Source organism: Gekko japonicus, unplaced genomic scaffold (genome assembly GCF_001447785.1).
Source record: "Gekko japonicus isolate JY-2015 unplaced genomic scaffold, Gekko_japonicus_V1.1 scaffold206, whole genome shotgun sequence".
Lineage (NCBI taxonomy): Eukaryota > Metazoa > Chordata > Lepidosauria > Squamata > Gekkonidae > Gekko > Gekko japonicus.
Window position 1 is genome coordinate 178123 of NW_015160842.1, and position 14242 is coordinate 192364.

The 14242-nt window shown below is 44.3% G+C and overlaps 1 protein-coding gene across 1 annotated transcript in view; it reads left to right on the forward strand.

Annotated features, from left to right (window-relative positions):
* The first annotated feature begins 8253 nt into the window (after positions 1-8253).
* The window catches only part of PDE8B (phosphodiesterase 8B), a 68219-nt gene continuing 62230 nt past the window's right edge, over positions 8254-14242 (forward strand). The window contains exon 1 of the mRNA XM_015419534.1: positions 8254-8565. Coding sequence (XP_015275020.1) covers positions 8254-8565 — 312 coding nt within the window. The remainder of the gene's footprint in view (positions 8566-14242) is intronic.

A 14242-nucleotide genomic window follows, 5' to 3' on the forward strand; every position in this document is an offset into this window, starting at 1 on the left:
AGGCCAGCTCAGATTGGCCTGAGAGAGTACTTCCCAAATTTCTTTTACTTTTATTCAGAGTTTTCAGGTGGGTTTTGTCTAAGTTATGGTTGATAACGTAATTGAAGTCTCCTCCTATTACACATGGATTAGAGCTGAACAACTCAAGTTTGCCAAAAATAGTTCTGATTAAGTCTATTTGACCTTCATTAGGTACGTAGATAGAAGCTAGGGTAATGGGTGAACCAGTCAATGAATCACTAAGGAAAATATATCAACCATTGGGGTCTTGGTTGATCTTGTTTGATTGAAATCTCACATTTTTACTAATTAATATTGCAACACCACGTGACTTGGAAGTCCCTTGAGCCTGAAATTGGTAGGACAACTTATGAGAAGGGAAAACTTTATCTCCATTACCCTTAAGATGAGTTTCCTGAAGAAAAATAACAGCAGGATTTTGTGTCAGAACAGCCGTCATTACTCTATGTCTTTTGTTTAGCCCTCTACAATTAAATGATAAAAACTTTATCTGAGCATTAAGAATAATTCAAACTGAGGATAAAACGTTTGACATACTCATTTTCATACAGGTTGAAAAATAGAGATGTTACAACTGGGACTCTTAGAAAAATGGGAGTATATGGTGGTTCCCTTGGGTGTTCATAAACATTAACAAGAATAACAATCATAACTATTAACGAAGAACTATAACAACCCAGAGCCAACGCATGGACTCTTGAGTCCTTTTCCAAGAAGGACTGTAACATGTTAAAGATTCTTTAAGGAAATTAGAAAACAGGGAAGGACTAGGCTGAGGCTCCCCTCTGTTTTCCTCCCCCTGAGATAACTATAATAATTAAATATACTCTAAGCCAACCAAATGTGGTATTGTTAAAAGTAAGGAACTCCCTGAAGCATAAAATAGTGCCAGTAAAAAGTTCTATTATATCTGACAAAGTATTTCAATTGCATATGCTACCTATTATATGCAAAATAAGAAAAGAAGCAAATGTTGTTACACTATAAAAGGAAATAATCCTTCATTTTCAGGCTGCAAAAGATTCAATTAAAAACTATCTTAAGGATAAAATGAAGATAATAGCAATGGTAGCCTTTGGCATATCTAGCTAAACATTACATTTTCAAGTGCTACCATTGAAAATGAACTAAGGAAAGAAACAAATACAATTACACAATAAAAAATAAAAATAAAAATCAAACCTTCATTTTCAGGCTGCATAAAATTCTTTGGTGTACTGTCTTAAAGATAAAATAAGAATAGTAGCAATGATGATTTTTGGCATCTAGAGAAAATAGCATGTTAAAGATATATCCATTCAACCTATTTCCTATGTTAGAAAAATTATAAGCAATTTGAATAGAATATTCATACAGCCATCTGTAGTGATAGCTACAAGAATTTCAAAACTAACACAGTATCACACTTTAACAAACATAGTGAGATAAGCTAAGACTCTTGGAAGAGTTTCAGTGTATATTTTTAAGTAAAAAGAAAACATAAAGTAGGTACACAGAAGAATAAATGGAGGACAGTGCGATATGTAAAGCAGTTTCTAAGCATAGTATGTGACCCTCTTAGAACTGGCACTAACATAGCCTTAAAATGGGATGGGGAGTTAAATCCCAAGCTGCACTGATGGTACCTGTCCTTTGGTACCAAGATATGTTGCAATCCAAATAAGAGGCAGGAAAGTTCTGGATCAGATGCGTTTTGCTTTGCGATCACGTCTTGTTCTAGCCGATTGCCACCGGTCAGTTGGATAGTCGTGCTGCTCGGGTCCGGGGTCCAAAGGTAGGTCTGGAGGCAACTGGAGTTGCAGGTCCTGAAGCAATTTTGTGCCGGAGTCGAGGTCTGAAGTGTAGAGCAGGGTGCCGTCATGGAGGACTTGTAGTTTGTAGTACGCCACCCATTTATAACGAATCTTGGTGTTGATCAATGCCGTAGTTATGGGTTTCATAGATTTTCGGCGGAGCAAAGTCTTGGCAGACAGATCTTGTAAAATCGAGGTTTTGACGTCGTCTAAGAGCAAGAAGCCTTTGGGTCTGGCAGTGGTAATAATCTTCGTTTTGGTGCGTGTGTCCAAGAATTTAGCTATTACGTCCCAGGGGAAGTTGCTTTGGCGCGCGCAGGAAGAACCCACTCTGTAGGCAAAATCAATCATGGGCGCCACTCCCTCCTCAAGATCTAGGATTTTCGCCAGTCAAGTTGCTAAAAATATTTTAAGCTCTGTTGTGTTTTCCACGTTCTCAGGGATCCCTCTAAATTTAATATTATTAGCTTTCAATTGATTTTCCAGGGAGATAATTTCATCTGTGGCCCATTCCTCTCTTTTGTAAAAATATGAGGAGTCATCCTGGCGGGCCAAGCTAGCTTCCATCGCTGTTTCAGCGGTCTGAGTCACCTGTGCCATAGATTGCTTAAGTTCATTCAGCTGGGTGGTTAGTGGCTTTAGGAGCGCAGCAATGGTGGTGGACATATTTTTTTCCTGGGCTTGTAAGGAGTTATGGAATTCTTGCCGGGAGACCGTGAGGCCCTCCAGCTGTTGGTCTGTGCCGCCCGTTGCCATTTTGGAAGGGTTATCGGGAGCGTTTCTAGGAGCCCTGGTTCTCTCCGTTTTACTCACAGTTGTGGCATTTCTTGTTTTCGGTCCAGAATTTTTTCCCCATATCTTGGAATACTTTTGGAAGTTTTGCAGGCTTGGTTGGTGTCAGCTTAGATGCGATTTGGGGGAAGGTTCTGGGGAGCTTAACGCTCAAGCGTCCGTTACATTCCGCTCCGACGCCACGCCCCCTTGCAGCACCCAAACTTGTACTGAAAGGTTTTGGTGGATTGCATGACAGATGGAAGGAAGACCTTCACATAAGTGATTAATGTGTGCAATGCATTGCTGCACATTGCTGCTTAGATGACCTGTTTAAAGACTGTATAAATGCACAAGATGTCTACTGATAGCTATTATTCATACTGGTTAAAACTGAACCAATGCACTTCTCTGGTTAAAACTGAACCAATGCACTTCTCTGCATCAGCTGTTGGGTACAGAAAACATAGGAGGGCTGTTACCTTCATGCACTCTTTAGAAGTATCTGTCTGGTGGCCTTGCCACTGCTGGAAACAGTATCCTGGATCTTTTCAGTCTTATCCATCAGAGTTCTTATGCTAACACTAGAGACTCTGTCAAACACAACTGACTTTGCGTATTAAAGAAATGTCCACCAGAAATTTGGCAAAACCTATCTGAAAATCTATGGCCAGGAAGAGTGACTTATTTTAATTGGCTTTTGGTAGTTATGGATTGATGGCAGAAAGGTCAAATGTTAGTGTTTGTAAAGGTTTTAACATATTGTTACCTGTACTGAACCATTACAAGAAGACAGAACAAATCAACAATTTCCTGGGTTATCTGCTCCACCCATGTGATTTTCAGATTTGATACATTAGTAGAACATCATGAAATGCAGCCACATCGATTTGTGACTGCTGTGTTACTCAGCTAACATATGAATTGGGTTACAGCCTTGGAACTCTATGTTCATGGCAGAAGAAAGAAGAAGGTACCATCCAGTTGCAACAGATTTATGGCAACCTCATCCATGGGGCATTCAAGGCAAGAGAGGAGCAAATAGAAGAACCTATAAAAATCCTGAGGCAAAATTTGGCCTCAATAGAGCACACATTTTGACAAGCACTTTATAAGATCCCCTGCCCGTGACCCATAATGGATTTTTTTCTAAGAAGCTTTTAACATACAAATACAATAATCAGGAATTACCATGTTTAGTCATGCTGGCCACATGACCACAAAAATGTCTTCGGACAGCGCTGGCTCTTCGGCTTTGAAATGGAGATGAGCACCACAACCCTAGAGTCGGATTCGACTGGCTTTTGAGCAAGGGAACCTTTACCTTTACTTTATGCTTTGAAAAAATGTTGCCTTGTGCTAATGGGTCTCTAAATACATGAAAAGGCCCTGGTTTCTCTTACTGTGGCTACAATCCTAAAGTCGCTTTCCTGAGAGTAAACTACATTGAATAACATTAATAGACCTGTTCCATCTTGCTGCCTATATCTCTAACATGGATAGGGAGGGTTTTGAGAACCAGAAATCCATTTGAGGAGTGGGGTTTGGGGAAGAAGGTTGAGAGATACACAGATAGTTGACCCTTGCTGCAAATATTTGGTAGAGGTTCCTTTCACTTGAGATGAGGAACTTCTGTGTTCAATGGTGTTACCAAAACCAACTCTAAAACAAATCAATATTTGTTGTAAGAAAGAATTTAAAGAACAAGGACACACATATTCAGGAGAAAGTAAACAGGTAATGACAAGAGCTAATAAGGATGTGTTGCAAGAGGAGAACTGTAGTGGTAGACAATGGAAGTGTTTTGCTCCTGGAAACATGATTTTAGTCTCTTTTTGTTGTTACTGGCCTGCCTAAGTATTATGTCATATGAATAAATGGGCTCGCAAACCCAATTCCCTTGGGGTCTTGGGAACTAGGAGAGGTCCGTCTCATGGCCATTCCAGGTCTCCTCCTGGCAACACTATGGCCTTGCCTTTTCCCTTACTCTCAGAGAGTTTTCCACTTCTCTCTCTTGGTCATAACTACTACTACCAACAAATCTATAAGGGTTTCTCCTGCTGGAAGGATTTGTATTTACAATACTCTGTACTGTGCCGCTGTTCAAAGGTTCCATCTAGTTACTGCATCTCCCACTTTGCTCTTTCTAACACAATCTATCACACTTTTGCATTTTGCCCTTTGGGGATGCCGTACTCTCCTGTAGCCTCTCACCTTTACTGCTCCTTGTGAAACGTAGCTGAATCAAGCATGGTATGGACACAGAGCTCAGACTTCGAGCATTTAAATTGTAAGAAAATTTAATAAACAAAGAGTGCATACATGATCAGTACAAGCATCAGACTGAGCAACCTTACAAAGTAAAGGTGAAAGCATGCAGTCTTCCAACCCTAACTCTAACTATCCCCCAATTATTTTGTTGCTAGAATGGATACTTTGTAGGGTGGACTCTGTGGCATTGAGGTCCCTGTCCTCCCCAGGCTCCACCCCCAAACCTTCCTAACTTGGATCTAGCAAGCCTACCCACCCCCCATCCCCTGCCAGTGGCCAGGGGGGACCTGCCAACCCTACTACACCTCTCTAAAATCTTCTGGGGATGGCAAATCATCTTGACAGCTCTTCTGTATTCCTCCTATCTTGTCAATATTCAGTTTAAACTGATTGCAATACTCCAAATGTGGTCTTTCCAGGACTGGGTTATGATTTTCAAGGCTTGAACAATAATTGTATTTATACTGTTAATATAGACTAAAAGATCTTTTGAACTACTTCACTTCACTGCATCATGTTCAATTTCTATAACACCTAATTTTTCTCAGCAAGGCTACAAACATGACTATTTGTTATGTTGGTGTGTCTGGGCCTTCTTCATTAATACATTTATTAGGAACACAGTACTTGTTTAGCACTTAGATAAAAGTGCTTTTAAAATGTGCATAAAATAGTAAAGAGAATGTGTCTATTGTACAAAGCTAACAGAAGGAACAATGAAAGAAGACACTTGGTGGTATTGTTGGATAATGCCATCACATTTTCTATAATCACTGCTGAGATTATTGATCTCACAGATGCCTCTTCATATTTGATGGTAAGGAACAGCCACAGTTGTTTATCTACCAGGAAAGATATTAATTAGCCATGAAGAAAAATGTATGTTGTTCACTAGCCCAGCTCTAGGTATGCAAAAGGTGAATATGTGGCAGCCTTTCTTCAAAAAATGGCTTCAGTGAAGTACAAACTTGTTTATTTTCAAAATGTATATACCCTTCCTTTCAGTCAATCTCTAAAATTTATTATTCCAGATTAAAATAGTAAAGTAAAATTCAAAGCAATTAAATGAAACTCTACAGCAGAACAGAATCTGCATAAGACGCAGATAACCTTTTAATATTCCATTAAAAGCTTGAGCAAACAAGACAGCGTTTGCCTGTTGCCTAAAAGAAGAAGTGGTTGCCAGGTGAACACATTTGTGGAGTGTATTCAATATCATACCTGATGCAACATGTGGAAAAATGCCTTCCAAGTTCAAACTCACCTCAATATTTCAATAAGTGGGGTTGACCTCTACACACGCTCCAGAGGCTGCAACGCTGGTACACTGGTGACAGTGGCGAAAGAAAAATTCCAGGAGATGAGTAATTTTTCTCCCAAGCACAGAGCACTTCAGTGCTTAGTTATGCAAATAGACCAGACTGGAGTGGAACAAAAGGTTTACCATCTAACACCTTAGCTAGGATGTCACACCTAACAAAAAGACTGGGAAAACCAAAAGGCTATACTGTACCAGGGAGAAAGGCATAATCCTAAGTAAAGGTAAAGGTTTCCTTTGCTCAAAAGCCAGTCAAATCTGTCTCTAGGGGTCGGTGCTCATCTCTGTTTCCAAGCTGAAGAGCCAGCGCTGTCCGAAGATGTTTCCATGGTCATGTGGCCAGCATGACTAAGCGCCGAGGCACACGGAATGCTGTTACCTTCCCACCGAAGCGGTACCTATTTATCTATTTGCAGTTTCATGCTTTCGAACTGTTAGGTTGGCAGGAGCTGGGGCCAGAGACGGACTCCATCATGTGGCGCTAGGGTCTCGAACTGACAAACTACAGATCTTCTGGTCTGCAGCTCAGCGTCTTAACCTCTGAGCCCCCCTCCAAAAGGGAGATTATAAATTCTCTGGGCATACCAGAGAATCTAGCTCTTTCTTGTTGGATTCTTACTGGGAGAATCTTCAAGCCATGAAGGGCTAACTCCATCTTGACTATGTGTCAAGGGACAAAGGGGAGAAACCCTTAAACCAGAGAACAAAGGTCATGGTGGACTTTTAAATTGCTGTAACCTCAAGAGAATAGCCTATTTTCTCAAGGGGAACTGATCTCTGTAGTCTGGAGATGAGCTGTAATTCCAGGGACCCCTAGGTCCCACCTGGATGCTGGCATCCCTAGGAATGGGAATCAATGAAATAAAAAAATTAAGAACCACAGTGCAATTAGAAACCAAATCACACAAAGAAGCACTGAAATAATTAACCAGGGTTAGAAGAGAGAAAATACAAGGGGCTCTAAGTTGATCTCAGATATTTAGAAGGTAGGTAGCAACTGTGCGCGCTAGCCACCACACAGTAAAAGCAACAGATGTAAATAAGAAGGTAAATTTAGGTTGAAGAATGGGAATGCAGCCACTATGCAGTGCCTCGATAACAGCACCTTGCCTATGGTGGGCAGGGAGAGCCCAACTAGACATAGCAAGAGGTAAAAAAAACTACAGGGGTAGGAGGGTCCCTACTGGGTCAAGTAGGCAGGAGGTTCCCTGATGCAATTTTCTGTATGAATAAGTACTGGGACCAGTCCCGATGGGGACATGTCACTGGGAAATTAAGTGGGTTCCTACAATCATTCAGAACGTACCGACGATGCCAACAGGCACCCTGTGTCATTCGTCCTGGGTCCTCCTGGTAGAAAGACCATACAATGTTGTCCCGGCGGTGGAGGGAGCCAGACGGGATTTCCCCCACATATTAGTTGTTGTTGTCGCTTTTTGTATGTTTGTGTGTTTGTTTCCAAAGTTGCCCCTGAGGAAACTGCCCCACGCAGTCTAACCGACGTTTGAGGTAAATATGTTGGGGGGAGGGGGAAGAGAAGGATGCAAAAAATAATAATAATCATCTCCGCGATTCATAACAAGAAGACCACTGTTTTAAAAGCTTTGAGTGGGGGGGGGGGGGGGGTTTGAGAATCCCTGAAGCGCGAGGTGACTACACTGACAGGGGGCAGCGCGCCAAGTTCCCTCGAGGAGTCTTCCGGGTTCCTCCTCCTCCTCCTCCTGTCCTGACAGCGCCGTGCAAAGATGCCCTGATGGCGCTCAGGCTCCCCGCCCGGCAGGAGGCGGCCGGGGGCTCCAGTCGCAGCAGGGGGCAGGCGTTGCGGGGAACGCATGGGGCTTCTGCTGCCTGAGGGCGAGGCGATGCTCGGCGGCGGCGGCGCAGGGCCGGGGGCGGCCCCCTAGCCTGGTGCAGGGAGGGGGACTCTCGGCCGCCTCGGCACCCGTCCTCGGCCGCTGCGGGTCGCAAGGGCAGCGCTCGTGGCCCCGCCGCCTGGCTGCCTGGCGGGCGGGCGGGCGGCTTTGCTTGGCTCAAGGGGAGGCGCGGGTGGAGCGGCGGCGGCGGCGGCGCGGCAGAGGGATGGGCTGCGTTCCCAGCATCCACGTCTCGCAGAGCGGCGTGATTTACTGCCGGGACTCGGACGAGTCCAATTCCCCCCACCAGACCACCGCCACCATCTCGCAGGGCACCGCCGCCACCTTGCACGGCCTCTTCATCAAGACCGACGCGGCCGACACCATCCCTTCCGTGCTCGCCTACCAGAGCCGCCAGCCGCAGCCCACCTGCCCGGCGCACCCGCGCAGGGAGCCCGCCGGACGAGAGGGCAGGAGCGGAGGGCGCCACTGCTGCGGCGTCGAGGCGGAGACCCAGACCAGCCAGACCAGCGTCAAGGTAAAGGGACGCCACGCCGACGCCGCACACAGCGAGCAAAGGCAGGGCGGCCCCTGGGTGGTGGAGGTGGGAGCTCCGGCTGAGCAGAGGTCTCGGGAGGACGGACCTCTTCATTGGGGGCAGCCCCTTTGGCTCTAGCGGGGAGGGCCTTTGTCAGAGCTGCGCCTTTCGGGGGCAAGGTTAACCCTTTGAAGAAGCCTCTGGCTCCCGTGGGGTCCATTCACCGGACCCCGCCTGAAGGAGCCTAGTAGGAAATCCCCAGCCGTTTGGGTCAAGCCATCCGCCTCAAGGTAACTAAACCCTCCCCTCACTGTTTCCTCAGAGGGGGCCCCGTTGTGGCAGCTCCTTCCTACATCCCTTTTTGCCAAGGTAGCCTCCAAGGCTTATGGTGGAGAGGAAGGGGAGGGAGATTGTGGAAATGGTTTGGGGGGGGGGGTTTGCTGCTGAAGAGGCTGCTGCCTCTCCATCTGGCTCCCAGGAGATGAGCAGCAATGGATCAGAGACCAAGGGAAAGGCAGCCCCAATATCCCTCTGTATGTTTTGTTTCCCATATGGTGCTGTTTGCAAAGCTTCCTCTGCTTGACAGAAGGGAGTGGAGGACCGAGCGTGCTGCTGAAAAAGCTGTGGCCAGTATTGAACAGAGATGCTGCTGCAGATGCACATGGGATGCAGCTGAAAGGAACTGTTGCCATGGCACCCAGTGACTCACTCTTGCTTTGGGTCCCGCCTACTCTGGCCAGGATCTGGTACATGCACATCGGTCACCACACTCACGTACATTTCCAAGCAGCGACAGCTCCCTGTATATAGGGAGGCAGCTCAGGGTCAAGAATCTGAACATCCTGGAGGCTTCACTATACTATGTATAACCTCTTCTGTCTGTTTATTTTAGTCTTGAGAATGTGGCTTAGATATGCCTGTGTTTACTGGAATACAGGCTTCCAAGTTATGGTGAGAGAAATATTGGTTATTCTAAAGTTGCATTTCAAAAGGACAAAAGCATGTTCTGGGATGAAGATTGATAGCATAGGGTTTACTATGAGAGCCAGTGTAGTGTAGTGGTTAGAGTGCAGATATGGTGTTTTGCCCTGAAGTATGAGTGAGCAGAAAGGATGAACCAGACAATGCAGGAGACCATTGTGCTTATTTGCTTAACCCAGGACACTTTTTAAAGTATAGTTAGATTCAAGTCCAGTAGAAACCACAACAAGAGTTTCAGGGTGTAAGCTTTTGAGAGTCAAAGCTCCCTCTGTGAGATTTGAGTAGAGTAGAAGAAGAAGAGAAGAGATTGGATTTATACCCCACCCTTCACTACCCAAAGGTGTCTCAGAGCGGCTTACAAACTCCTTTCCCTTCCCCTCCCCACAACAGGCCCCCTGTGAGGTAGGTGGGGCTAAGAGAACTCTAACAGAAACTGCTTTTTTTCAAGAACAGCTGTGCCAGAGTTATGGCTTGCCCAAGGTCATCCAGCCAGGTGCAAGTGGAGGAGGGGGGAATCAAACCCGGTTCTCCCAGATTAGAGTCCGTGCACTTAACCACTACACCAAACTGGCTCTCATAGTAGAAATAGAGATCTCTGAGTATGAAAGCATTAAGCCGTTGGATATTTAGAGCCGTATGCCTGACAAAGTAAGGCTGTAATGTAACAACCTATAGTTATCCTGATGCAGGTTGGACCCTATGGTATTTTTTCCTCTCTCAATCAGTACTTTGGCAAGAATTAAGAAAGGCAGTAATGAGTTGTTGAATACCTCTCTGAAAAGGAACGATACGATGCAAGAATAGCTTATGAAAATAACCACTCTCCACTCTCCCATTCTATGCAGAGGCTATCGGTTATTGCATCAGACTGACTGCCCTTCTCTGACTCAGGCTCACAACAGGGATGACCTCTGACCCCCTTAAGAATACTACAAATAAATTAGCTACTATTCATTACCTATTCATTTTTTCCCTGTCCTTTCTTCTGAGAGTGGCATGCACAATTCCTCTTCCTTTCCTTTATCTTCACAACAATACTCTGTGGTTGGTTGGTTAGTCTGAGGGATGGTGATTCGCCCAAGGTCTCCCAATGAGCTACATGTCAGGTTGTGTGTGGTGTTCCTAAGGCCAATACTGTAGCCAGTATGCCACAGTGGCACAGAAAAATTATTGCCCAGAAAAATAGGCTGTCTGAATGCAACCCTGTATATCAGAGGAGTAAAAATAAACAGCAAAGGGCAGCCTAAAAACTATAAATCTTCAAGACCTAAACATTCAGTAAATGACAGCAACAAAACCCAGAAGAACTTCAAAAATAATAAATACAATAATGAACCACAGTAAAAAGAGAAAAAGCAGAAAAATACAATGCACTAAAACAAGCTCGACAATAAAACTATCCTACTATCTTCAACAGTCCTTGAAAAATTAATTGTCTTTACCAGCCTCTGGAAAGCTAATAGTGAAAGGACTAACAGTGCTTCTGGAAGCTGAGAATTCGGAAGCCTGGGGGCTTACAGCTGAGAAAGCCCTCTCCCACATTCCCACTAAGACCACTGCACTTAAGGCAGGCAGGCAGAGAAGGGCAAAAACCACCAATCTTAAGGTATGAGCAGGTCTGTATGGCTAAATGCATGCCCTAAGATATAATATTCAAATGCTGCTTAGGACTTTAGCTAAAAAGATTTCCCCAAAAACATCTAATTTTAGCTTCATGTTTTTGCTTTGGGAGAATGTAAGCTGTTTCCTGATTTAGCAGTCTCTTTGTGTGTGGGATTTCCATAAATAGTTCGACTTTAGTATTGCTGAGGTATCAGTTATATAACTTCATTAGAAAATAGCACAGTCTTCTTATAAGGAAACAATTCTCCTATTTATACTCTTATATTAAAGTAGTATTTGCAGCAAAATAGCTGAAAGCAATCTGAAAATGTACCATGCCACATTATGATCTAAATTGAGCCAGAGCAACAGACAAGGTAGCCCTAGTCAGTTTATGTTAAATCACTGCCTGCTAACAACACTACAAAATAATACAGTTCAATAATTCCTTTAGTATAATTCTGCTCAGAGTCTGGGTACATTACAAGAAGTGTTTGCAGTGCTGGATATGCCATTCTGAAATGATACAGTTCACTGAGGAATGGTACAGTAAAGGTTAACAAAGTATAGTTTGGTACTTTTTCCATGTAGAGAAAATCCAGTAGAACAAGGATTCGTCACTGTAGTAAAAATATGATTAAGAAGCAACATTCTTCATATGTTTAAATTTATGGAATGGGGGGGAATATTCTAATAAATACCGACTTATTATAAACAAAGCACAAAGCAATGATCTGGTATAGATATGGAAATATGCTACTATTAGACATAGTAATCTGTTCAAGTAGAGTTTTATGAAATTACACTGTCATACTGCAATTTTTAGGAACCCTAAACTCTGTAGCACTGGTTTGTCATTGATATCGGTACACCACTGGCATAGCAAGTCATTTAACTATGCTTTCCCAACATAGAAAAGAAATTCCAGAAACCCAGCCCAAGGAACTATGAGCATAACAGGTGTTCTGGAATCCATAGCAACATTGCTGACACTTACCAATCATGGAGCAGCATGCTGATGACACCTCCACATCATCCATACATGCAGTCAGCCAGCCATCGTACCTGACTGCATCCTGTCCACACTTAAACATACAGCACAAGGAAAAGAACAAAGGAAACAGAGAGGACTGTAGTCCTCCCTGTAAGAATGCTGTAGCTACCACACTCCTGACAGTTCTGCAGATGGGAGTTTGAACCCTCTCCTGAAAACACATAGCCTTCTGTCAGGCACACAGAGGAAAGAATTATGGCCACTTCAACGATATCACCCAGACACCTTCAGAGCCTACTTGGGGAAGGAAACCTCTGCACAAGAGTCCAAGTCCTTGGGGGAGATAATTCCTTGAGGAGCAGCATTCTGCAAGGGAAAGGCTTCTAGGGCCCCGTTCATACGAGGCAGTTTGAGCCGGGAGCAGGCCGGATTGGAGGCGCATCAGACTGGCGCGATCCCACGGCAACATCTGCCTGGCGTCGCGCTCCCGCCTCCAACCCGGCCCTTCCTCCGATGAAGTGTGTCAAAGATGAACCACCTACTTCGGTGGTTCATCCGGTTGAGGCGCTTCATCCTGGCCGTGGGATCGGCGGCGCGTCTTGCCGCCGTCGCATACTAAAGCCGCGCTTCGCCCCGTCTTTTCCCTTCGCCCCGTCTTTTCCCTGCGTGTGGCAGGGGCCTAGTAGGAGAAGCAACAACAAAACATGCAATTTCACATTCTCAGAAGGAATTCCTGTCTTCTCCCCTGACAACTCGCTGGGAAAAAGCACTAATGTGAGAAACCATAATGAGAGATTCAAATGTCACTACAGTGGAAGCTGGGACTGAGGCAAACATCACCTTTTGGATAGTAACAAGCCAATCAGCAGCAAAAGAGAAGGAAGAGGCACACTTAGAATCCTCACATCATGTACTGCAGAGTGTTTACAAATATATACATTAGTCACAGAGGAAAAAGACACATCTTGGAGTCAGCGTTCCCTCTAAGCTGAGTTAGTGTGAGCTAGCTCACAGTTTTTTAGCCTCTGGCTCACACATTTTTGTCTTCGCTCAGGAAGGATGGGGCTCCAGAGCAAAGTAATCTATGCAGCAGCCAAATCGCTCGCTCACAACCTTAATGCCAGGAGCTCACAAAGTAGATTTTTTGCTCACAAGACTCCACAGCTTAGAGGGAACATTGCTTGGAGTATTTGAAACCCTTTGGGCCTGGTTTCAGAACCCACCAAATATACTAGGGCAGGAAGGACTACAGAAGGGCACAGCACAGGTTTAGCATGCCTGAAATCCCCGGTCCACACCCTACCAGACAATCCTGGATAGTTGAGATTTTGCTCTGTCATGCCCAATCACTGGGGATGGGATGTTCACACTGATTGGCTGGTCCATTAATTTTGTTTAGCATCTTCCCATCTAAACATCCCTCCACTGAATTCATGATGTTAATTATCACTGCCAGCTGCTATTCATTCAAGTGTGGTGTAACATCAGCATTACATGGAAATATCCCAGTGTATCTTCACATTATGCCAGCATAAGAACCTAGTTGTCACCCCTAACAATTCCAAGATGGCCTTAGGGTTGCGCCTTTAGTCTGTTACAGTAATTTTCTTCTCTTTGATTTGAAAGGGAAAGGTTTAAGTACATGCTTATCTCTCTCTTGAAATTAATCAAAGTGTTTAATTTTGGCTGGATCATGCCCCCAAATTGGGGTCGTGCAAGACAAATTCATTTACAAAGATGTAAGCAAAAAAGATGGGCTGAATGGGAAAGATAGAAATACCACAGTACATATTTCCTTTCAACATATTCAAGCACCTAAAGGCACCTGGAGAACTCATCAGTCCCCCCCACCTTTGGGTGCCCAATAGCGCACACCCCAGTAAGTTGCAAAACAAAACAAAACAAAGAATATCTAGATTGCTGTTTTTAAGTATAGAGAACCTGAGCAGGGACTTAGTCATATAAAGAAAGAAGAAACCAATGTATATGGTTTCTGTGCTAGATCAAGATGGGTAGCTGTGCTGGTCTGTCCGTAGAAATAGAAAAGAGCAGGAGTCCAGCACCTTAAAGACTAACAGAATTTGTGGCAGGGTATTTCTG